The sequence below is a fragment of the Oryzias latipes genome, chromosome 16 (genome assembly GCF_002234675.1).
Source record: "Oryzias latipes chromosome 16, ASM223467v1".
Lineage (NCBI taxonomy): Eukaryota > Metazoa > Chordata > Actinopteri > Beloniformes > Adrianichthyidae > Oryzias > Oryzias latipes.
In genome coordinates, this window is record NC_019874.2 from 2,332,189 (window position 1) to 2,358,710 (window position 26,522).

At 41.6% G+C, this 26,522-nt stretch overlaps 1 protein-coding gene across 2 annotated transcripts in view; it reads left to right on the forward strand.

Annotated features, from left to right (window-relative positions):
• Positions 1 to 8,301: 8,301 nt before the first annotated feature.
• Positions 8,302 to 26,522, forward strand: part of galr1 (galanin receptor 1) — a 30,772-nt gene continuing 12,551 nt past the window's right edge. The window contains exons 1-3 of one of the 2 annotated variants that reach the window (XM_020701864.2): positions 8,302 to 9,500; positions 9,609 to 9,674; positions 10,236 to 10,401. In XM_020701864.2, coding sequence (XP_020557523.1) covers positions 8,835 to 9,500; positions 9,609 to 9,674; positions 10,236 to 10,385 — 882 coding nt within the window. In that variant the 5' untranslated portion in view covers positions 8,302 to 8,834 and the 3' untranslated portion in view covers positions 10,386 to 10,401. The remainder of the gene's footprint in view (positions 9,501 to 9,608; positions 9,675 to 10,235; positions 10,402 to 26,522) is intronic. The other variant, XM_004086657.4, reaches the window with a different exon arrangement.

The window sequence follows — 26,522 nt, forward strand, 5'->3', positions numbered from 1 at the left end:
GCAATAGAGGTGATGAGGAGGTGATGGGCAGGTTTGGTGTGATTGAAAGGAATCTGGAGGGACAGATGGTGGTGGACTTTGCGAAGAGGATGGAAATGGCTGTAGTCAACACTTACTTCCAGAAGAGAGAGGAACATAGAGTGACATACAGAAGTGGAGGTAGGAGTACTCAGGTGGACTACATCCTATGTAGACGAGGCCATTTGAGAGAGGTTAATGACTGCAAAGTGGTGGTAGGAGAGAGTGTAGCCAGACAGCACCGCATGGTGGTGTGTAAGATGACTCTGGAGGTCAGGAAGAAGAAGAGAGGGAAAACAGAAAAGAAGACCAAGTGGTGGAAGCTACAGAATGAAGAAACTTGTGAGGAATTTAGGCAGAAGTTGAGACAGGGTCTGGGTGGTCAGGATGAGCTTCCAGATGACTGGGAAACTACAGCAGAGATTATCAGGGAAACAGGTAGGAAGGTGCTAGGTGTGTCATCTGGAAAGAGGAAAGACGGTAAAGAGACTTGGTGGTGGAATGAGGAAGTACAGGAATGCGTCCAGAGGAAGAGGTTGGCTAAAAGGAAGTGGGATGTAGAAAGGACTGAGGAAGGTAGACAGGAGTACAAGGAAGCGCAGCGTAAAGTGAAGAGAGAGGTGGCAAAGGCCAAACAGAAAGCTTACGATGAGCTATATGACAGGTTAGACACAAAGGAAGGAGAGAAGGACTTGTACAGGCTAGCCAGACAGAGAGACAGAGATGGGAAGGACGTGCAACAGATAAGGGTGATTAAGGACAGAGATGGAAAGGTGCTAACAACCCAGGAGAGTGTACAGAAAAGATGGAAGGAGTATTTTGAGGAGCTGATGAACGAGGAAAATGACAGGGAAAGAAGGGAGGAAGATGTGGTTGTTGTGGAGCAGGAAGTAGCAGAGATTGGAAAGGATGAGGTTAGGAAGGCTCTGAAAAGGATGAAGAGCGGAAAGGCCGTTGGTCCTGATGACGTACCTGTGGAGGTATGGAAGTGCCTAGGAGAGACAGCAGTGGAATTTCTAACAAGGTTGTTCAATAGGATTTTAGAGAGTGAGAAGATGCCTGAGGAATGGAGGAGAAGCGTTCTGGTCCCGATCTTTAAGAACAAGGGTGACACGCAGAACTGCAGCAACTATAGAGGAATAAAGTTGATGAGCCACACAATGAAGCTGTGGGAAAGAGTAGTGGAAGCCAGGCTTAGGAAGAAGGTGGAGATTTGTGAGCAGCAGTATGGTTTCATGCCCCGTAAGAGCACCACTGATGCCATTTTTGCTTTGAGAATGTTGATGGAAAAGTACAGAGATGGTCAGAAGGAGCTGCATTGTGTGTTCGTAGATTTAGAGAAGGCGTATGACAGGGTGCCGAGGGAGGAGCTGTGGTACTGTATGAGGTCGTCTGGAGTGGCAGAGAAGTATGTCAGAGTAGTTCAGGACATGTATGAGAGAAGTATGACGGTGGTGAGATGTGCTGTAGGTCAGACAGAGGAGTTCAAGGTGGAAGTGGGACTACACCAAGGATCAGCTTTGAGTCCTTTTTTGTTTGCTATGCTGATGGACAGGCTGACAGACGAGGTAAGACAGGAATCTCCCTGGACAATGATGTTTGCAGATGACATTGTAATTTGCAGTGAGAGTAGAGAGCAGGTGGAGGAACAGCTAGAGAGGTGGAGGTTTGCTCTGGAAAGAAGAGGTATGAAGGTCAGTCGTAGTAAGACAGAATACATGTGTCTGAACGAGAGGGATCAAGGTAGAAGCGTTAGGTTACAGGGGACTGAGGTGAAGAAGGTGCAGGAGTTTAAGTACTTGGGGTCAACAGTTCAGTGTGATGGGGATTGTGGAAAAGAGGTGAAGAGGCGAGTGCAGGCAGGTTGGAGCGGGTGGAGGAAAGTGTCAGGAGTGTTGTGTGACAGAAGAGTGCCAGCAAGACTCAAAGGAAAGGTGTACAAGACAGTGGTGAGACCAGCTCTGCTCTATGGGTTAGAGACGGTAGCAGTGAGACAGAGACAAGAGGCTGAGATGGAGGTAGCAGAGATGAAGATGTTGAGGTTCTCCTTAGGAGTGACCAGGTTAGACAGGATAAGGAACGAGTACATCAGAGGGACGGCTCATGTTGCCTGTGTTAGCGACAAAGTCAGAGAAGCCAGACTGAGATGGTTTGGACATGTTCAGAGGAGGGATAGTGGATATATTGGTAGAAGGATGTTGGAGATGGAGCTGCCTGGCAGGAGGGCAAGAGGACGGCCAAAGAGGAGATACATGGATGTCTTAACAGAGGACATGAAGTTGGCTAATGTTAGGGTAGAAGATGTTCATGATAGAGTGAGGTGGAAAAGGATGATTCGCTGTGGCGACCCCTGATGGGAAAAGCCGAAAGAGAAAGACTGGGCCTCTGTGCCTTAAAGTTGAAAAATCTTATACTTCTCATTCATTATTTAGAGATGCTGTTTACCACATCATCAACTGGAAAGCAATCAGTGCAATAAGAATTAAAGCTGCAAGCGACTTTGAATGTGCAGTAAAACATGCAGAACTATTTGCCATTATGATAGTTCAGTCACATCTTAGTTGACATCAAACTCATAGCTACCCTAATATATTTTTCATGATGTGGCCTCTATTATGGTATCAATACATGCAACAATATTTGCAATTGTCCATTTATGACACTGTTACTATGGTCACATGACGTGCCGTATTTATGCATATGACTTCAAACTGTGATCCATCCCACACGCTTGGTCACATGTGTGAGAAATGCATGCTTCTCTTTTCTGACCTTTCAGATCCCCATCTTAGCTGAGATGCCACAGGGTTCTGACTTTCACAAAGCTGTTAATTTCCCATGTGTCTAGATTAAGCAGACCAAAGGAGAAATCTGCAGCCTTAATCCCCCTAGATGAAGAAGCATAAGTCATTAAAATGTGTCTTCCCTTTGAAGTGAGCTGGTGTCCTCCATGTAGGTGGATCATCACGGCAACACTAATGTTTTCATAGGACTTCACTGCAGAGAACTTTGGGATGTCTCATTTTGGCAACTCTTGACCTGAACTTGATACCAAAGTGACATCACATGATGGGCGGAGCCATTCATTGCACATTATATCATGGTTCGGATGAATGTGTGCTGCTGTGTACGGGGTAATGTGTGCCTAAAAAAGTAGTTCCGGTCACATATCTTAAATGTTCTGTATCACTACGCTGGCCTCTTTAAAACAAACGTTATCTTCATCATCTGGACAAAAACGAGCGGTGAGAGGAGAACTTTCTCTCTGAACTGATGCTTTATTTAACACATCGTGACCATCAGCGTTATAGATTGCTTTCCTTTGCCGCTAAAGTCCAGGTCAGTGCCGCCTTGTCGTGTTACCATGACAACACACCGCACCACATAACAAATAGTTAGCTTTTTTGTGAAAAAAGCGATCTCAACCGAAAAAATAACAAGACTAAAGTACTAAACACTGATACTTATTTTTGTTGTAAGTGATCATGGTATTAGCGGGTTAATGGCCTCTGAGGTGTGCATTATCAGCATTAAATCACTTAACAGAAGCAGGACAGTTCAGGCTTCCATGGCGTGCCGTAATTTCTGATAATGCACCCTTCAAATGCCAATAACCCTTATTTGCCATCTGTGAGATTTGCGTACTAGTCTCTGTTTTCATTCTAATCAATTACCCTCAGTGTATTTCAGTGTCTAGTTATCAGGTCATCTCCTTTGCCACCTTCCTTTTTCTCTATCATATTTAGGTTATTAATATTGAAGTTTATACCACCAAGCCTGGTCTCCTGCACATTAGTCTTACACCACCACTTCCTGACAGTACAACTTCACCACTCAGGAGCCAGCTGAATCGTTTTTTGCTGAAGATGGAGGGTTTTTGTCACTGCAGTCCATATCATGCCACATCAGATGGGTTTTCATGCAGCCTTCTCTGAATTATGCCATGCCATGTCCAGGCTTCTATGACAGGGGGGGATTGCTGGGACCATGCTTCAAGTCTCCTTTTCTTGTGAAGGGTCAACGGGGCTGCTCCTCTTCATCTTCCTGTTCCTGTGGAGGGTTGCTGGGGCTGCTCCTCTTTGTGTGTTTTTTTCATGAGAAGGGTCACAGTGGCCGCCCCTTCATGTTCCTATTCCCATTCCTAATCGGGTTACCTGGGGCTGCTCCTCTTCATCTTCCTGTTCCTGAGGAAGGGCACCAGGACCCTCCTTCGTGTCCCTGTCCCGTACCTCAGTAAAGTCACCTGGACCACTCCTCTTCATGTGTCTTTTCCCGTGGAGAGTTGTTGGGACTCTTCTGAAAGTGATATATTTGCATCTTTACAAGGAAAAATAAAATTAAATGAAACACTATAAACTAGATTCAGACCTGGAAACTGATCTAAAAAAATTGCTGTACGAGGAAAAAAATATACACATTTTTAGAAATAATCATCATGAATTAATTGATTCTGTAGGCTATACAATTCAAAGTTCATATATAAAAGGTTAATTATGAAATATGAAGCTAGGCATGACCCTTCTTGAAATGTTGGCCCAAAAATGTTTTTAGGGATTTAAAAAAAAAATCTCATTTGACTTATTTAATCACCAAAACAGCTTCTGGTTTTAAGGCTCACGGAATTCTTTTCAATGCAGGTTTGAGCTTCTAAATTAGCGTCACGGAGGAATAGGGTTTTGATTCTGTTGTTTTGACTTCAGCTTCATTTACTTCTTCAGTTTGAAATGCGAAAGGATGTAAGTTTAATTGCCCTTTTATGGCAAGACAAGTTTGTTTACACGAATACCTCAAGGTATCAAACTTTCTCCTGATTCAAAGGCAGAGACACCAAACCAAAACCTGACTCTCCCATTAAAAGGATTTGATGCCCTAAAAGCAAAAAAAGTAATCATAAAAAATGTTTTTGATATTTTACCAGGTATCCTTTGCCCCTGATTTCGTCAAATAATTAGGATATTGCCAGTTTAAAAAAAAAGCAAACAAGTCAGAAGTTCAGAAATTAACATAAAAATGACAAGGGACAGTTACATAGGTTGAGGGAACAGATTTTCTTTTCCTTGCGATGCCACAGATGCTGCCCTTTGTCATTGTCCAGTCTAGGAAAACTGAGTCGGTGAAGCTCCCATGATAAATGAGGAAACTCTGCACCTGCTGCCTGTTCACAGCCTTTGAGACAGAACCCATCTCATCCTGTAAAGTGGTTGAAATACTCTTGAACCGGGCTTGCAGGCTTTATTTATTCCTTCTGTGTGTCCTACTGCCCAAAGACAACAGGAATTATTTTATTTAGGCAGCAAAATCATTTAAACTGGTGTAAAAATGATGTTTCTCTTCTGGGGATTTGCTGCAGGGACAGCTGTTAAGCTGCGTTCACACACCCCTTGGCAACAAGCTTTCAAGAGTCCACTTCCAATGAAAAGTCTGTAAATGTGCGATTGGGACGCAAATTTTAACATTTATATGTAGCTATACAAGATTTCATAACCATTCTTTGGGATTTACATACAAAACGCACGACCACTGAACACGCATTAAAAGTTAAACCAGGTGTTTCGTGTTTTCATGTTCTTGTCATAACGAGATCATTTACTGCAGCGTCGCTCTTTCCCTTTCCTGCACTAAAATGCCATCTTTTCTGAAAGATGTAATAAAAGTTAAGTTGAAAGATTTAAAAACTGTTTGATGTGTTCGTTGTGGTTTCAATATGTTTAACAAAGAAAGGCTCATTGTGCGCTGAGACGCTGTCACTTTAACCCAATGCATCATGGGAGATGTAGTGCAAACAGCCACAGAAAGCAGAAAGACTAGCGTCTCTTAGTTTCATTGGTTTGTTCACTTTTTCCACGGTCTGACACCAGATTCACAGCCTTTGAGACAGAACCCATCTCATCCTGTAAAGTGGTTGAAATATTCTTAAAGAGCTGTTTGACAACCGCCTGCCAAAGGAGCTTCTTTGCAGCCATTACAATATATTTATTAAAAATGTCAGCGAGAGAGAAGCCCGGCTCGGGCTCGGGCTTAAGATCTTACGTCTAGTGTCTCTTAGTTTCATTGTTTTGTTCATTTTTTACACAGTCTGATACCAGATTCTGTGGAAAGCTACACCGTGTATATTGGTTTCGTTAGTCAATTCTCAAACACAAGGTCAGTATTTTTTCGTTTCTGATGAGTCAGCACATTTTTTGCGACAGTTTTTTGTTTACCACGCCCACATTCCTTTATCGATCCTGTCGTATGTAACATCGTTTTGTTCAGCGTGGACCAGGGAATCGCATATTTACTCTTCATGACATTCCGATAAAAAATGTGCGAGCTAGCTAAGATGGCAAAGGTTGCGAATTCGCCACATGCACGCCGTTCAAAATCTACAACTTCTAATTCCAACATTTTGTCCACAGCCCCTTGCTATGGATGCCTGAGAAGTTACAAGACAATCGCAAAAAATCCGTAGGACGAGGTTTCATTTGTATGTGGCGCTAAAGGGGCTTTTAAAAAAAAAGGCAAGATGGCGGCCTTTTCCCAAGGTCAAAGTTCAACGACACTTCTGTGGTGTTTGTAGACTGGAGCTGGCAGGAAGTGTGTGCATTTTCGTGAAAATCACTCAAAAAAGTGTTGTTTTCCAATATTGTGGAAAAACACAAATATCGCCAATTTCGCCACAAAATGGCCGCCAAGCCTTAGGTCGTGTGGCCATCCCATAATGATTTCAAAACTTCTTTGGGATATCCCCAACACGTGTGTTTTGGTTTCGTAACTGTATTTGGAAGTACATTTTGTGCTGCCCCATATGCGATTTTTGGCCCACTCATTTTTTTGAGGGGATCGCTGGCCGTGATGTCATCGTCTTAGGAGGGATGACGTTGACTTTATGGAAAATTCATTCGCAATTTATCCCAGGTGTGTGCACGTTTTGGTGAATTTTCGAGCATGCGGCGGGGGTCACATTTTCGCTGAAAGGCGGCGAAGTCGTTCCAACTGCGAAAACAATATGGTCCTTGCAGTCAGTGACTGCTGCTGCGGGCCATAATAAACTGTTTAGTGGAAGATCATTGAAGCTTCTCGGCGTGGCAGACAGAAACTCCATATAAAAATGCCTCCAGCTATTTTACAAATAGTATCACAAACAAGAATGTAAGCAGTCAAGGGTTTGAAATACAGATCTGATGAGCCTGCGGCTTGTGCTTTTCTGAAATCATCTTAGATTCTGACACATTTACCACCTAGAGGGTGTTCCTCAATTACCCTGATGATGTAAAAGGTTTTCCTGAATAAGTCTCCAAAATATTATTGCTTCTTTATTACAGTGTATGGTATGCTCCTCAAAGACTGCTGTTCTGTGGATTCAAACAGAAAACAATTTCTATTTAATGAACAGTTTGATTTGATTTTGTTGACAAAAGGTGGTCTTCTGCATGAATCTGTAAAGAAATATAGGTAAGATGTACATTTTAAAATAGCTTTGACCAGTAAAAATAATTTAGACTCTTTAAAAGTCCCACTCCGATCATCTTTTGACCTATTTTCAAAGCGTTCCCATGGGTCTTTTAGATATGATTAAGCCATTATTAGCCAAATCCAAAAACCTGTGTTGTTTTTAGGACATAGTTTCTGCAAGGCAGCAATAATTCAGTAGAAATACACCTCTAAATTGTGGGACTGTTGGTGAGGATTAGGCCACCCCCACTTCCCATCATCCATCTGTTTACACTCTCTCCCAGTAGCTTACAGCCTTGCACAAATCTCCAGTGGTGTAACAAAAATGGCAAACGACGCGATATAGGAGCTATTCAGCTGTACAGTTTAGATCCAGATGCCAGCTTGGATGAGCAAAACAAAGACGTAAGTGGATCTATTTGTCTGACAGTGGAGGCATCAGAATGAAGTGAAGCGAGGAGCTTATGACCTGCCATGTATTCTGTCACACCATAAGCTTTTCCAAACTGATTCTTTTTGTCCGCTCCTGATTCACAGCGTTTTTAACAAAGAAATACTCAAAAATACAATTTTGATATGAATTTTTTTACATGTCCTCCATCATCAGAAAAATTCCATAAGAATATTTTAGAAAGACAATTTTAATTGGAGTTGGTCTTCAAAGGGTTTTCACGTCATGCCCAGAGGTTTGAAAAGACGTTTTTATTCTTCAGTGATCTATTTTTTTCTCTCGCAGTCTCATTTCTTTGCGAAAACACTTTAATAGGAAGAGAGACAAATCAGATAATTTGTTTTGATGTAGCAATCTTTACAGTCTAAGCATAAAATCAAATCTTTATCTCACTAAAGCCCGTCTCTCTTTAAACATATTGCCGGCTTTTAAACTATACAAGGATAGACTCAGAGCCGCAATGAGTACAAAGCTTTCGTGTTTTTCCTTCTCTTTCTCTCTTTTTTCTATTTCTTTGGAGGTGGTACGAACTCTGACGTTGATGGCCCAGCCCAGCCCGCAATTTATGTGAGAGAAGGTCCAGACGCAGAGAAGTGGGCAGCAGTCTGGATGAGGGCGCACGGAGCGCAGACGCGTCTTTTGCGCACCGGAGATCCTCCAACATCCACAGCGCGAATCTCGATTTATGCTGAGCAGCAGACAGGTTAGATTTGGGGGAATTCGTTCATTCACATTCTAGTTGTATGTTATTGACAAAAATAAAGCGGGAATGTGACATAGAATCTCAAATCAATCCAAAACAGCGCTCGCGCGTTGACGAAGGCAGATTAAACCGTTTGAGTGACATCTCTGCGTCTTGAGGCGCCGCTGGATCTCTGCCCTGCCGATTTGGTGATCGTGTAAAGTTTGTCCAAGGAGGACTGAATCTATCATGAACTTGTCGGAGTCTCTGTGGCTCCTCGAGGAGCCGCTGAACCTGAGCGCAATGGAAAACGAGGAGCGGAAACTCTTATTTGGCATCGGCACGGATAATTTCATCTCGCTGCTGGTGTTCGGGCTCATCTTCACGCTCGGCGTCCTGGGCAACTCCGTGGTCATCACCGTTCTGGCCCGGAGCAAACCCGGCAAGCCGCGGGGCACCACCAACATCTTCATCCTGAACCTGAGCATCGCAGACCTGTCCTACCTGCTCTTCTGCATCCCCTTCCAGTCCACCGTCTACATCCTGCCGTCGTGGGTCCTGGGCGCATTCATTTGCAAGTTCATCCACTATTTTTTCACCGTCTCCATGCTGGTGAGCATCTTCACCCTCTCTGCCATGTCCGTGGACCGCTACATCGCCATCGTGCACTCCAGAAAGTCGTCCTCCATTCGGGTGGCGAAGTACGCCCTGATCGGGGTCGTGGTGATCTGGATCATCTCTCTGGTCATGGCAGCGCCCATCATGCACTACCAGAACATTTTTCACAGCTCGGACAACTACACTTTCTGCTGGGAAGTGTGGCCAGATCAGACCCAGAAAAAGATCTACGTGGTGTGCACCTTTGTTTTTGGTTATGTTTTGCCTCTGCTGCTGATTTCCTTCTGTTACGCAAAGGTAAGAGGAACAATCCAAAATAAAAAGTGGCCATGGGTCACCAAACCGACGTTGACATCACTGATGATCTAACGGATGTGCATCTCATCTCTCTTTTCTTGGTTACAGGTGTTAAATCACTTACATAAAAAACTCAGAAATATGTCCAAAAAGTCAGAAGCCTCAAAGAAAAAGGTAGGTGTCATTTATTTTTTTAGGTGTCATTTTGCTCCAACTTCTATTTTTCTTTTACAAAGATTCTACAGAACATGATGGATTGATGTTACCTGTTGAACTGATGAGTTATGACTGTGTAATAACCGAGTCTCATCTCAGGGAAGGAAAAGATTTATTTCAGTAATCTCACTGAGATCCAACTGACTACATTTTTATTTGATAATTAGCCTCTCCTGCACTGAATCCAATCTTATATTTTTGTAATTGTGATGAGGTGATGAGTGTCATTTTTAATTCGTTTTTATGGCTTCCGCCTCATCCTTTCTACTGACATACAGTTTGATTTAGAAGAGGTGCATGTCCATCCAGTCGCATGGATGTCCTTAAGTAGCCAGAAATAACTCCATCCTCTGCAGGCTGAGCTCCAATATTACTGCTTCAGTCGTTTCTGTTCGCTGCCTTTAGAGCAGCCTGTCCTCAAACTGGCATTTGTAGCCGTCACTTGTCTCGACGGAGGTCATTCACTCCACTAATCAGTGGTCCTCTTGATTGCTGTCCTGCCTGTGTGCCTCTTTGCAGCCGTTGCTCTTCATGGCTGGTCAGGTTCTTGGCTGCTTCGCGCCACACAGCGAGGACCTTGACGTTAGGGCAGCAGGCAGAGCAGGACGGTCAGGCGCTCTCTCCCACTGCACAGGGAAAGGAAAGAGGGAATGCCGCATGAATCTGTGACAACGAGCTGCTGCATGTATGTGGTCAGTGCATGCAGGCAGTGTGTGTGCGCATGCTTTGGGATTGTGAAAACGGTTGTTGTTAGGAAAATGCATCATTTCCATAAAGAGTGACATCTGCTCCAGTTTTTTTGTGTTGAAAGTTGTGTCTGTAGACTGCAACAGCTCTGAATGATTACTTGGGGAGATCCAATTATGCAAATGATCATTAAATTGAACCTGAAATCAGACAAAAAAAACTGATCCCGTTGAAAACTGGGTTAAAATTAATCAGTGCCTCCTGAAGGATGATTTTTCTCTCAGTTTTGGGACTTGCATTAGTTTGCTGTAGTCTTTGTTTTTTCAGCAAGATGCCAATCATAGAGATGTAAATTTGTTTTCAGCCTGGACAGAAGAGATGGTAATATTTTGGAATGTTGGCTTTTAGGGTTTGATTAAGAGCTGTTTTTCAATCCTTTGTGCGTCACAATCTTCACCAGGTGTGACTGGGATGGGTATCGTTAAGGTTTTAACGGTACAGGGTTGCGGGGTGCGGGTGACGGCGACACCGCGACATCAGTGCGGTGATCAAAATCCCACACCGTCACAGCTCTAGTTTGTATCTTGTGGGCCACAAAAAAAGCGACTTCTCCAGTACCGATAGCAGAACCGCTGAGGTCAGATCTTAACGATACTGCGGTCTTGAAGAATGTTGCCTCGTTCAATTCCGGGGCTCGGTATCCATCCCTAGATGTGACAGTGTGGAACCCCTTTCTACCCATAAATACATATATCAGTATGAGTACAGCGTACGGAGCAGCTGTTCGGCACAGTTGGCTGCATGGCGCATAGGAAACCAGGGTCTGATTCCCAGGGGACGCGATGAGCTTCATCCAGTGTGGGCAAGACCCTTCATGCTACTGCCTAACCATGTAGCCACAAGGGGGCCCAAGCCTGGGTACCCCTGTGCCGGTCCCCAGCCCGGATGAAGTGCAGAGTGTCAGGGGGGGGTGTAATAATCTCTGCCAAACCACCAGTGTGACTCGGTGGAAGCTGATTCACCCTGAAAGGTCGGCAAAAGCCAAGGGGTCAAAAAGAAGTGTGTTTCAGACTCAAACCTATTTTTTATTTAAGGTGGGAATGTTCCTCATTATGTATTGATTTCCTTTTGAAATGATTTTATAACTGAATAGGTCGATTTGGTTAACAGCTTGCCTCATAGAGATCGATCTGTGTGGAGCGGAAATATATATCCATTAAGGTGATTGATGGTTACACCCCTGTTACGTATATACAGTATGCAGACGTGTTTTTCCTGCTAGTTAACAGGTTAAGGAGAAGTTAGTTTAGCGATTAAACCTGGTTGACAAGGCATGGAAGTTTGTTGACAGGTCTGTTAGATCTGAGCCGAGCTTCACTTTTTTGTTGTTAATCATATTCAGCAGATAATAGAGTGCATGACGCCCACGCATTGAAAATCATATCCAGGGTTTAAGTCAGCGGCTTTGTGGTGGAAAAATTCCAGAGCGGAACTTATTTTGGTCTCAAACTGTTTTTGTAATCAGTTTGGAGTCTATTCTCATGGTTTACTTGACCAAATATTTGTTAAATGTGTGAGTCTCTCTTTCACCGAGTCATCTATATTCTTTACTGAAATAGCTGTTGGTGATGCACAGCACCCACAAAATATGATGCCCCCCCCATGCTTCATGATGGTGGAGTCATTCTAGACATTTTATTAGAAAGTCTTTTTACCATTCACGTAACATAGCAAAACTGCTGGCCTTTTTATCTAACTCCATCTTAGAGGTGGCTATCCATGCTTTTTGTTTCCTCTCGTTTAGTTTATTGTAATTCTCTTTATAGTTGTTTTAATAAATCTGTTCTTAACCGTCTTCAGTTAGTCCAAAACACTGCTGCAAGGCTTTCAACAGGATCTGACAAAAGGACACACATCACCCCCATTTGATCCTCCTTGCACTGATCAAGTGGCGTACTGATTTTAAAATATTAGGTTTAACCTACAGAGCTTTAAACGGACAGCCCCCACTATGCTTATCAGACTTGCTCTGTCCCTACGCTTCTGGCCGTGCCCTCCAATCCTCAGATCAAAATCTTTAAAGATTTTTAGGACCAAATATAAAACCAGAGGTGAGGTCATTCCAGGCAATAGCCCCCAGACTCTGGGATGCCGTCCCTCTGTCCCTTCGTGTGGCCGATACTGTTGATTCTTTTAAAAGACAACTAAAGACACTTTTATTCATAAATGCTTTAAGCTGACTGGTTTTATTGTTATCTCCATACTACGTTTATTTTCTTCTATTTAGTTTTGCTTTACATCATATTTAATTGATTGTTTCTGTGTTTTTATTGTTTGTTATGGTTTTTATTGTTCAGCACTTTGTAAATTTTATCTGGGAAAGGCGCTATATAAATAAAACTTACTTACTTACTTACTAGTCTTCTGAGATTTGCAGCTTTCCTGCTGATTTCTCCAAATTTTGCAGCAGTTAATCAAATTTAACAGCTTAGTTTTGATTTCATGAAACAACAGAATCTGTTTCCAGTAATAAAGATGTTCTGGTCGGCACAGAGCTGCAAAGATTTGGTCTACCGTTCAAAATCAGTCCAGATATGAACTAGTTATAGCATGGAAAACGTACTCTGCAGGTTTTTGTTGAAAATGTTGACACAAAAGTTCGCTCTGGCAAACTGGAGGACTGTGTGCTTTCATGGTGTTTTTACTACTATCTGCCTAACTTTTACACAACTGGAAACACAACCAGAGGGGTGAAGGACCATATTTCAACATGTTGAATGTGTCCTTTAAGCCTTAATGACATTCTGTCCAGGACATTTTTCCTTTACACTCACACCGCATTGACTTCCCTGTGGAAACCTTTTTTCATCTCTAATAAGAATCAACAACAAATGAAGCAAGCAAGACAAGAAGCTTCTTTGAGTAGAGATTCCTACAGGAAAAGAGGGTTTTGTTGAATCCTACAGTGACCTTGGTGAAAAGTGGTGGGAGAGTTCTTCAAATAGGAGCCTAACTAATAATTTTGGGGCTGACAAGTGTAGATTGCCACTATGCCTGTGAAAAATAATGATGGTGGCAGCTGGGCAGACCAAGGTCATTCCCACTGCTGTTGTGAAACACAAAGTTCTTATCATCGTCATGGCATTTAGAAAACAAACAGCCTCTACAATTCAGAGACGATGTGAAAAGCCAAATTTAATAAAGCGTGCTGGATGAGTCATTAATCATTTGAGGATACAAAGTTGTGCAAAGTTGGGGAGAGACTTTTAATGAACAAGTATTATTGTTCAGCCATAATCTGTCTGACTCTCAGGAGAGCAAACATCCTGATGGTGGAGCTGCTTGATGTCTGTGATCTTCTTCTTACCAAACAAATGTTCTGAGAGCTGGACCAAAGGGTAAGACTGTCCATTTCAGGGGTCTGCAATCTGCAGCTCCGGAGCCACATGTGGCTCTTTTAGGTCTCCATGGTGACTGTCTGGTTAAAGGAAAATGACATGTTTTTCAAGTCAGTAAACCAACTCAAGCTTTATTCCATTCTCTCACAAACAGTTGAAGAACAACACATACTGTATCTCTTTTCAAGGCACCAGACTACACTACCCATAATGCCTCTACAATCCATCAAGCGATTTTGCTTCCTGGTTAACAAAGTTGAACATTTTGACAGATTTTTGTGTGTCGTTTGCCACCTAACATTAACTTGAGGTCAGTTGGTACAACCAGAATTATGTATATAGTGCAGATTGTCTATTTGTGGGGAAAAAACAGTATTTTGAGTGGTTGAAGTGGTCACAAAAAGATGGTAAGGGTCCCTGAATAAGCTACCACTGTAGTTTAGTTATTTAGATGCACCACAAACAATAAAATTAACATTTTTTTAATAGACCTGTGGAAATCATGTTTTTGTTTTTTTTAACATGCTCTTGTAACATTTTTGTCGCGATGGAGAACCAATATAAAGAACAGTCAACTTGGAATTGCATTTCTTGAGTATTTCTTTATTCGAATCACTGTTAATCAGGAGCAGATGAAAAAAATGCAGGTAGAAAAAGATCCCATTTCTCCGCTCCATTCTGATGACTATTTCTATGAACGTCATAGTTTTCCTTGTCTGAGCGGAAATTTTGAAACAAAACTATACGGCTGGAGAGCCCCAACATTGATCGCTATTTTTGTTGCACCGGTAATTTAAGGTCAGGGGCGTAAGGGGCTGTAAGCTAGCAGGAAAAAGACTAAACAGAGAGCTTCCTTCCATTTTTTAAAAGGAAATTTTTCAATGAGCTACAGCCGCTCTGCAGAATCTATGTCTAAGAGAACAACGCTTTTTTGTTTTTTCAATTTTGGCTAATTATGGCATAATCATAATTAAAGACCACTAAGGCTTTGAAAATAGAACAAAAGATGATCGGAGTGGGACTTCAAATCGCTGTTGACTTCACTTCCTGCTACTGCTTTTGTTGCAGCGAGATGATCTAGGTTGCCAAAGTGTCTTTTATTTTGAAAGGAAGTCCTCTGACCCCGGTCAAAAGTTAGAAACTATGTCATGTTAAGAAAAAAAGAGGATATTTTATGTTTTCGTTACGCATTTATATTCCTTATAATAGCTACAATAAGGTAAATAAAAGTCAGAGTTTAACTTTTCTAAAGGGGGAAATCAGACTTTGTAGCTCCTACTGGGTTGTGGTCGGTGAGTAATTGAACGAAATGACTTTTGAAGGTTGCAGACTCCTGGTCTAGATCATGCTCAGAAGCACAAAGAAAACAAAACATTCATATTTGGCCCCTTGAATTTAAAACAGAGTCTGAACTGATGGTTAACACCTTTGAGACTTTAATTGTTTATTAGCCAAAATGGCATAAATTAAGTGACACATTCATCTCTCAGTGGCCTCTACTGTAATTCACAAAGGCTTTAATTAAAGATTTCAAATGAACCATGAAAAGACATTACCAGCAATCCCAGAGGAAGTATGAAGAAATGACACTTCTCAAAAATAATGGATGTAAGATTTTTAACCTGCTGCAACACTTTGTCATGTTTTAGTGCCGTTCCGTGATTCCTTTTTCAAAAGCACTTCTGAAAGAGTTGTAATTTCTCTTCTCTGAATTTATGCTCCCAAAAGGAGAGTCACTTTCTGCCTAATTCAGAGGTTTGTGTAGCAACATGTCAACATTTGATCCTCACTGCATCTCATGGATACACACAGATAAACCACACCCAATGAAATGTTTTTTTGGGATAGACTCATAAAACAAATGTGTGAAAAATAAGTACACCCTGTTGTTCAGTTGTTTTTCATAAAACACGGTAAATGAATAACTTCTGTATATTTTGGCTACAGTTCTTTGAGGCTCTCACAGTTCCTTTGAAGATTAAACAGTATTAGAATTTTAGACACAAAAGCACACAAATGAGAAACTAAAAACATAACAAAATAAGAGAAAGGTCTTCACGTTTACTGGATTAAAACTTTGAATTGCGCTCTTTAAAGCCAATAAAGCAAAGGAAAACCTTTGCTTTATTGGCATAGACCAAGGGGGCTAATATGTGATTGCGTAGGAAGTGTGCTTGCCGGCCATCAAAAGAAAAAAATTGTTTTTAAAAATGTCGTCAGCCAATCATAATCTCCAGCATGAAGTACGTCACTTGATTGCAGAACAGCCAATCAAACAACTCCTGGTACATGCGTTTCCCCTCTAGACTTTCCTTTTCTTCCTTAAGCTTTGGAATAGTTTGAGTTTTCAGCTTCTCACTTCTAACCGTGGATGTAGCTGCTGATGTGACTCATTTTTTCTGAAATGGTCCAAAGTCAATCACTCAAAAGGAACCTCAAACAGAATGCACATGGAACGTGTCTGTTGTCTACACACTGTGTGCTGCAGCACCGTTGACATGACAACTACGAACTCATGGGTCCAACAAGCTGTTGAAAGAAAAACGTAATCTTACATATTTTTCTAAATTTATCAATTTCATTGAAAACAATTGTTTAATTGACTTTAAGATGTGCTTTTTCATAATAGGTCCATGTCTTAAAGTACATAAATGCAAAAATTTTAAAATCTAAATTAAATACATGGTTTTATTCAATAAACACAACCACACCAGCACCCACACTCCAGTTTCTCATGTTCCTTCTTCCTGATGTTCCCATCTCTTGGCACTGCCACATCCACCACAACGGCTTTCCTCTGTTCTTTATCCACCACTACAATGTCTGGTTGGTTCTCCATTACCATCCTATCAGTCTGGATCTGGAAGTCCCACAGGATCTTTGCCCTCTCATTCTCTACCACCTTCGGAGGTGTTTCCCATTTTGACCTTGGGGTTTCCAGTTCATATTCTGCACACATGTTCCTGTATATTATTCCAGCCACTTGATTGTGGCGCTCCATGTATGCTTTACCTGCCAGCATCTTACATCCTGCCATTATGTGCTGGATTGTTTCAGGCGCCTCTTTGCACAGCCTACACCTTGGGTCTTGTCTAGTGTGGTAGATCTGAGCCTTTATTGCTCTGTGGCTCAGTAGAGATGTCAGAAAAAATCCATTCGGCATTATATCGCAATACTTCATTTGGCAATACTTGTATCGATTCAAAATGCTGCCAGGACGATATTTAATCATTTCTGAGCTTCTTTAGTGTCTGACTCTTGTTGTCCACTTCACCCTCCGACCACTAGTTGGCAGCAGAGAACACGGAGCCTCTTTGAGCAGCTCTACTCCACACAAGACAACAGGAAGACTGCAGCCAGAGGCAGCTTGTTTCATTGTTATGAGACATGAACTACTTCGTTTTTCCGTGGGATGGATACCAAACAGAAACTCTGAGCCATGTTGCTGCCAGTAACATATAAAAACGTGGATTGCTGTGCTTTTTAGTGGCTCAGATAAATAAGAGTGAAGCACGGCAGTAGCTAATGCGCTTAGCATCGGCTAAAATGCTATCGGCAAAGCGGGCTGAAGTTCTGCAGAACCTCCCAGCAACAGATTCTAGTTTAGCGACCTGATGGATCAGAGGGATGTGTACAACACTCTGAATAAAGGCCGACATCGTGGTGATCAGCGTTACCAGTTTACCAATCAAACACTGAGACTAAACTCAAATTATTTGCCACTTGTTGAAACTTTGAGAAATAAAAGCTTTTCCAACATGTGATGCTTCTGTCATTGGTTTATTGGGCACACCTGTGGCCGATAAAAGGTTTTGGAATATGCAGTAACCACACTTGAAAACAGTTAAAATGGAGGACACAGCCTTTCTGTGTTGTATTGGGCACGGAGACAGGAAAGAAGTGTAAAGTCATGTCTGAGGATTTGAGAGGAAAAACAGTGAAAAAGGAACAATCTCAGGGCTATGAGTCCATCTCCAGAGATCTTAATGTTCCTTTGTTCACTGTGGGCAATATCATCAAGAGGTTTGCAGCCCACGGCTCTGTAGATAACCTCCCTGGATGTAGATGGAAGAGCAAAATAACGAAACATTACAACAAAGGAATGTTTGTCTGATGGATAAAAAAGCCCAGATTAACTTTCAAATAAATTCAAGCTGATCTGCAGACCAAAGGTACAACAGTGTCACCTTGCACTATCCATCGCCATCTGAATGAAAAAGAACCCCATAGAAGGAGACCCAGGAGGATGCACTGCTGACAACAAAAGTTACGTGACAAAACCACAAGCCCTCTGTGGACAGATTAGACATAAATAGAGCTTGTTTGTAAAGGACATCGTGGCAGTGTTAAGACAAAAACAAATAAGGGCGGAACAAGGACACTGTCCAAACATGGAGGAAGTTCAATGTTGTTTTGAGGGTCCTTTGGTGCGTTGGCACTGGATGTCTTGACTGCTTAAACCAGGGGTGCGGGTCATCAAACAAAACATATCTATATACGTTAGCAAAATTGTCATCAGCCAATCATCATCCATGCCATACGTACGTCACTTGAGTGACGCACAGAATGACCTATTGAACATCCCCTGATACGTAAGTCACTGCACATGCGTGTTTAACTGCCGTATTTTGATTGGACTCTTCAGGCAGAGTATACATTGCAGCAGCTAAAAAAAGGGTAATAAAGAAGAAAAAGATCATATATAAGTTACACTTATAAGAGAGTTTTTAACAAAATACGGAACCAAGAACAGACATTTCATCTTGAGACGCTGAGTCTCTTGAGTAAATCATAAAAGAATAGATAATAATAGACTGAATGTATGCAAGCCTCACCACCATAGCACATTGCTTATTTAGCATCATAGGAGGAATCTAGTATATTAGTTTTAGTTTTTTTTAGTACACTGCATTTATCTGGAGAAAATTCTTTCTCCACATTTGACCCATCTGGTGAGCTGCGGTGAGCGGTGAGCTGCAGCCAAACCGCGCTTGGGAGGTGGTAGCGTTAAGGGTCTTGCCCTCACTGGGTGATGTTAACTGCTTGCCATTTATATGGTAATTGCCCCCAGCACCATTGCTCATTCCCCTCCGGGAATCGAACCCTGGTTTCCTGCATGGTAGCTTCCCACCTTACCAACCGAGCTACCCAGCCGCTATTAGTGCAACAAATGAACAATTATTCAGATAACAGGAGCATATAGAACGTGTTAACAAGTGGACAAAATTCTTTATATCACTTCAAATCACCACATCTGTTTAATTCTTCATCGTTTGTGTCGCTTTGGAACAATTTCGACAAGTTTTGCATAAGACTAAGTGGCATTTCTTCTTCTGTGTTGGTGTCAGAAGCAAACACTGAATCACTCTCCTACAGTGCCCTCAAGTAGTTGGAATTTATTAAAAAAAATCATTTTGAGTGCTACGTTTACTCTGGGCATGTGTTGCTCCTTTAAGAACAAGATGACGGCGGGTTCTTGAACGAGCTTTTCTCTTGCAGTGTTCACACAGGACTGTTGCTACCTGATACCAGAGCACATAGCTACAGTTGGATGGGTTTGGTGTGAAATGTCGAAGCGGTGCAAATCTCTTGAAACTTGTTCAAGGCTGTCAGAAGTAAGAGCTCTATCTCCCCCTCTGGTCACCGACAGGAACCTTCCCTGAGTTCTAGCCAGACTTCATCTCCCAGCATCCTCAGCGCACACTTCCTGGATGCCACACACCTGACTCTCATTCATCCAATCAACCACAGTAGACTTGAGCTCTGCACTGAGCCTCACTCAGTGTGAAGTATTGTTTGTGCCATTTTGCCTTCATTACTGAGCATCATATCTGGACCTGATCTTCTGTCTCCTGAGCCTGACCCTTTTTCCTCCCGCCTGCCCTGACCCTCGCCTGGATCCTGACCACCCCTGTTACTTCTCTTATTCTCTCATGCTCGTTATTACCCCTGCCTGCCTGACCCTGATTTAGCTTTCTGGGCTTTTAGCTGAGCTAAGAAACCTGGTGCATTTGAATCCAGCCTCTGCCTGGCATGGTTATTCTTTCCCAGCCCGGTCGGTATCCATTAGGAAAAACTTGGTGTCAAATAACCCCATCCGGGCACAAACCACAATTGATATTTTTTCTGACATGATCAATTTTCAAATGGTTGGTACTTATGTGAATTAAAAAAGATGCCACCAATCGTCACTAAGAAATCCGAGTCCGTGTTTGGTCAAAATACAACTGGTTAAACTGTCAAAACGCCGTCAACTGTTGCACATTTTCTAAGTAAAACCCTACAACAGACTAAAAACTTGTGTAAAGATGTGTCAGCGGGAGAGTTTTAAAAGTTTAAGCTTGAAATGCACATAAAGGTGCGTTTACATAGACATAGTGCAATATATGGACTGTATTTTGTCCTGTCCAAAAGCAGAGAAAGAATACTGGAAGGAATAATTATAATTTAGAAATATAATTGGTAATTAGCAGAAGGAATATTATAGGTCATGTTATGGTTACGTGGATATTGGAGATGTTTATGTTGTGACTATGGAAGAATAAATCCTGTCGTGGTGATGATGCTAGCAGCTCAACACGTGTGCTGTATCTATTCCATACCACAGACCACATGCCCTTTGAGCAGCGACTTAGAGGAGCAACACCTACCCCGCTGACAAAACTCTTTAAATAAGCACAAAGAAAATCTGTCACTGGGATAAGATCAATGGTCTTACCAAGAATTCTTATTTCAAGAAAATAAATCTTGTCACCAACACATGTCTTCTCAAACTAGGATTATTTTGCTTTTGAAAAATGTTCATGATGATATTTATTTATTTTCCCCCCACTAGCCGTCACACACCTAGGTGTGCAGATTTGTTCTCCGCATTTGACCCCTCCCCTGGGGGAGCGGTGCGCTGCAGACAGCCACGCTCAGGAACCATTTGGTGGCTTAACCCCCCCCAATCCAACCCCTCAATGCTGAGTGTCAAATATTTGGTCCCATTTTTAAAGTCTTTGGTATGACTCGGCCTAGGTTTGAACCCACGACCTTCCACGACACTCTAACCACAAGGTCACTGAGCTGAGCTTTTCTTGCAAGACAGAAAATAAGAAATGTTTATGTTTTAAACATGGGTCTTTTTTAGTTCTAGGGTCTATAAGAAACAGTTTTTTAGAGTATAATTGTGTGAGTACCGAGACATTTTAATTGGAAAGATTTGTGTCAGGGATGTTGCATTTTCTGACAGAATTAAGGGTTTTAATCAAATCTTTGAACTAAATGCAAGGGTTGCCAGAGCCTGAACTCATAGGATTCTTCTATTACTTTGGGTTGATGTGAGCAGTCTACAGCTGTATGTGTGCTTCCTTGGGACAGCTGGGCACTGAAGTGGAGAGTAATATTCAGCATGCTGATGTTTTTGCTTGCTGTCAGTTTGCAGATTGGTCTTCATGTACATCTCCACAAATAGGTGATGCATAAAGATGTGCAATAAGCTTTATAATTAAATTATGTGATATCATTTGAGAATGTGGGCTGCTCTGCGGAGCCAGGATTTGAATCTTTACCCTGTTTGAATCCTGGCTCTGTGTGGAGTTTCCATGTTCTCCTCATGCATTCGTGGATTTTCTCCGGAAACTCCAGCTTCCTCCCACAGTCCAAACAAATGCTTCATATACAGTAGTGGACAAAATTGTTGGTAACCCTCAGTGAAAGAAATAAACTACACAATGCTCACTGAAATTACTTGAAACGTTCAAAAGTAACAATAAATTAAAATTTATGGAAAATTAAATAATCAAAATCAGCCATTACTTTTGAGTTGTTGATTAACAGAATTATTTTAAAAAACAAACTAATGAAACCCATAATCAGTCAGTCTGCCTATTTAAAAGGGAGTCAAATAGTCACGTTGCTGTTTGGTGAAAAGGTGTGTACCACACTGAACATGGACAACAGAAATGGAAGGAGAGAATTGTCCCAAGACATTAGAAACACAATTACAGACAAACATTGTAAAGGTAAAGGCTATAAAACAATCTCTAAGCAGCTTGAAGTTCCTGGACGACAGTGGCACATATTATTCAGAAGTTAAAGACCTACGGGACAGTAGCCAACCTCCCTGGACGTGGCCAGGGGCCGACAAATTGAGGAGACGGATAGTTGGAACTGTACCCAAAGAGCCCAGAACAACCTCCAAAGACATTAAAGGTGAACTCCTAGATCAAGGTACATCAGTGTCACATCGCACCATTCGTGGTTGTTTGAGCCAGAGTGGACTTCATGGGAGACGACCAAGGAGGAACACCACTGTTGAAAGGAAATCCTAAAAAAGCCAGACTGGAATTTGCAAAAATGCATGTTGACAAGCCACAAAGCTTCTGGGGAAATGTCCTTTGGACAGATGAGACAAAACTGGAGCTTTTTGGTAAGGCACATCAGCTCTATGTTGGCAGACTCAAAAATGAAGCATCCAACCAAAAGAACACTGTCCCTACTGTGAAACATGGAGGAGGCTCAGTTCTGTTTTGGGGCTGCTTTTCTGCATCTGACACAGGGTGTCTTGAAGTTGTGCAAGGTCAAATGAAATCTCAAGATGATCAAGGCATTCTGGATAGAAATGTGCTGCCTAGTGTTAGAAAGCTTGGTCTCAGTCTCAGGTCATGGATTTTCCAACAGGACAACGATCCAAAACACAGCCAAAAACCCCCAAGAATGGCTCAGAGAAAAGCGTTGGACTATTCTGAAGTGGCCTTCAATGAGCCCAGATCTGAATCCCATTAAACATCTGTGGAAGGAGCTGAAACATGCCATTTGGAGAAGACACCCATCAAACCTGAGACATCTGGAGCAGTTTGCTCATGAGGAGTGGGCCAAAATACCTGTGGACAGGTGCAGAAGGCTCATTGACAAATATAGAAACCGTTTCATTGCAGTGATTGCCTCAAAAGGATGTGCAACAAAATATTAAGTTATGGGTACCATCATTTTTGTCCAGCCCTATTTCATTCGTTTTTTTTTTTAAATAATTCTGTTAATCAACAACTCAAAAGTAATGGCTAATTTTGATTATTTAATTTTCAATAACTTTTAATTTATTGTTACTTTTGAACGTTTCAAGTAATTTCAGTGAGGATTGTGGACTTTCTTTAACTGAGGGGTACCAACAATTTGGTCCACCACTGTATTACTCTGGAGTGTCCCTAGGTGTGCAGTGAGTGTGTGGGAGTGTGTGCGACTGACGAGGGTGTACCCCGCCTTTGCCCAACATCAGCTGGGACAGGCTCCAGCAACCCCATGACCCCTTTTTCAAAAATGCTTTTTGAAAAATAGTTTATTTGTGACATAGAAAACACGCTGGATTGGCCACAAGCTCCCTGCTCAAAGTTCTACGCTCACAGTCCCACCCACAACTCACAGGAGAATTTCTGATGTACTCCTGCCGCTCTGCAGAAACTATGTCTTAGTAAACGATGTTTGGAATTTACCTAAAAACAGCATCACCACAATTAAAAGATCACTGGGAATACTTATTTTAATGAGTGGGACTTAAAGGACACTGTCAAGCACAAACAAGTTAGGAATAGAGAGTTTTGCATCTATTTATTTATTTGACCTTTATTTAACCAGGAAAGTCCCGCTGAGATTAAAAACCTATTTTTCAAGGGAGTGCTGGGCAAGCGGCAGCAGCAACTAAAATACAGTTACATAATTGCAAAGAGCAAAATAACAGGAAATAACAAACCGATTATGAAAAAGAAGTGCATGTTGGAGTCAGCCTCGAGACCTCTCAGTTTAACTTTAAAAGCATTCAAGGAAATCAACTCTGTCAAGTTCCAGTTCTTCTGCAACATGTTCCATGCATAGGTGCAGAGTGGACAAAAGCCTTTTTGCCCAGTTTGGTGCGAGCAAATGGAAAAGAGAGCAACACATGATCATGTGAACGAAGAGAATAAGAATCAGCCCTTCTCTGTGACAGTAAGGAACAGATGTAGGTCGGCAATAGTCTAAGCAGTGCCTTATAAATGAAAGTGTACCAATGAATCCTCCTTCGCATGGCCAGGGCAGGCCAACCCACTTGAGAATACAACTCAGAGTGGTGTGTCATTGTTTTGCAGTTAGTAATGAACCTCAGAGAAAAATGATAAACCGTGTCAATCATACGAAGACCTTCACACCTTGTTTCGAAAAAAAAACCCAATTTTAGTCTCAGTTTCTTAACAAGATTCTCCACATGAGGTTTGAAAGTGAGGGAGTCATCAATCAATACACCAAGGTATTTATACACATGAACAACCTTTATGTTGTTTCCTTCAAGAGTGGACACTGTGGGAATTTTATGAGGCATCTTCTTACAATTAGAAAACAACATAAGCTTGGTTTTATCAGCATTGAGAACTAATTTTAGTTGAAGTAAAGATTGCTGGACAGCACCAAAGGCTTTCTGCAAGGATTCAATGGCCTGATCAAGAGTTGATCCACAGCAATAAATAACTGTATCATCAGCATAAAAATGCATATTAGCATCAGATACATTTAGTCCCAAGTTATTGATATAAAAAAATGAATAGGAGGGGACCTAATATAGAACCCTGTGGAACCCCCCTGTGGACAGTAACACATTCAGAACATAGACCTTCATATTTAATGCACTGGGTTCTATTACTCAGGTAATTAGAGAACCAATCAACTGCTTGTTCTGACAATCCTGACCGAAGAAGCCTTCTCTTTAAAACCCCATGATCGACAGCATCAAATGCTTTTGACAGATCAATAAAAAGCGATGCACAATATTGTTTCTCGCCAAGAGCAACAATAATATCATTTATCACCTTCATCGCAGCTGTAACAGTGCTGTGTTTTATTCTAAAGCCTGACTGATATTTTGACAAGATTGTATTGGAAAATAAAAAGTCTTTTAATTGCTCACTTACAAGAGATTCAAGAATTTTGCAAAATACTGATAGATTAGATATAGATCTGAAATTAGCTAAAATTGCTGGGTCACCTCCTTTTAATAAAGGGAGAACAAAAGCTGATTTCCAACCGTAGGGAATTTCTTTGGTTTGGACTGTGAGGTTAAAAAGAATTGTCAGAGGTTCTGCCACAAAATCAGCTGCTAGTTTCAAAAAGTAAGGGTATATTAAGTCAGGTCCAGGAGATTTGTTATGATCTAGAGCTTTCAGGGCTTTGTGCACTACCTGAATGGTGACTGGTACAAAATTAAAAGGGTGTCCAGTGGACTCTGGGGGGTCAGTGCAGGGTTTCACAAAGTCTGCTCCTTCAGAGCCAAACAAGGAACTAGAAGATATTAAATGTTTGTTAAAACAATTGTTTTATTATTAAAAACAGGGCTAGACTCATTTAAAATATATCTAGGTAGAGCCTGTGATCTTGACTCACAGAAAGGGACTTAATAACTTTCCAGAATTTCTGTGGATTATTTAAATTTTCTGTGGTGACAGATAAATCATATTCTGATTTGGCCTTTTTAATAAGGGAAGAGCATTTGTTTCTTAGTTTCTAAAAACAGACCAATCATTTGTAGCCCCAGTTTTCCTTGCACAGGCCCAAGACATGTTACGCTCATGCATAGTATCTATATCATATGCATAGTATATATATTATAGCCTGTGCCTTCTTAAAGGAGCATGCTTATTTACAATTTGCATAAAACTTGTCTCAAAAAAAGTCCAAGCTAATTCTACATCTGGCCAGAGACCTATATTCCTCCAGTTAACTGCAGACAAATCATGGTGATATGGTTGTTGATTAAAAAGTATATTAATAATGCGTGGTTTATATTTGGGGATTTTGGTGTTCCTAACAGCAGCCACCACACAGTGGTCACTCAAATAATTGCAGAAAACACCAAAAGATGAGAATTTATGTGGTACATTTGTTAAGATTAAATCGATTAAGGTGGAATTATCAAGACACTTAAGATTAGGCCGAGTGGGTAAATTGACCAACTGGGTAAGATTAATAGAATCACAGAAGGACTTAAACTCATCAGAAACTGGATTAAGCCAGTCCCAGTTCAAATCTAGTTTGCTTCTGATCATCAAAATATGACTTTTCTTCTACTTTATTTCTCATCGTATTCATACTGAGAGCCGGTTGTCAGGGTTGGGGGGGTTTGAGAGCAGGTAGGACCCAGAGGCAGGAGGCACACGGTTCCAGGGCAAGGGGTTTAATTACAAACAAAAGGCGCTGCAGAGCAGGATAACAAAACTAAACTTACTGTGGCGTGGCATGAAACATGGACATGACAGTCAGGGACGAAGAGACATTAAGACATAAGAGACATTACAGACATTAATGGACCAGCACAAGAGGAAGGCAGAGACAAGACTTATATACAGACAGGGCAGACAAGACACAAGTGAACATGATCAGGACAGATTGGGACAAAGGAAGTAAAACTCAAAAACATGACAAGACAGGAAACCCTTCAAAATAAAACAGGGAACAGAACTCAAACATGACAGACCAAAACTGAAAGCAAAAACCAAGACAAAAGAAACTCCAACCATGACACCAGTGACTGAAAGTTGATGGATGCCTGCAGTGTAAGAGCTGAAGACGACCACTTGAACAGCATCGATTGACAAAATCAGACTCGTGTATTTTTCTGTAGCTGAAGGTTGGAACTCAAACAAAATCATGAGACAGTTTTTCATATCATTAAAAATCCCATATCTGTATGAGCTAACAAGTTCAAAAATATCTGTTT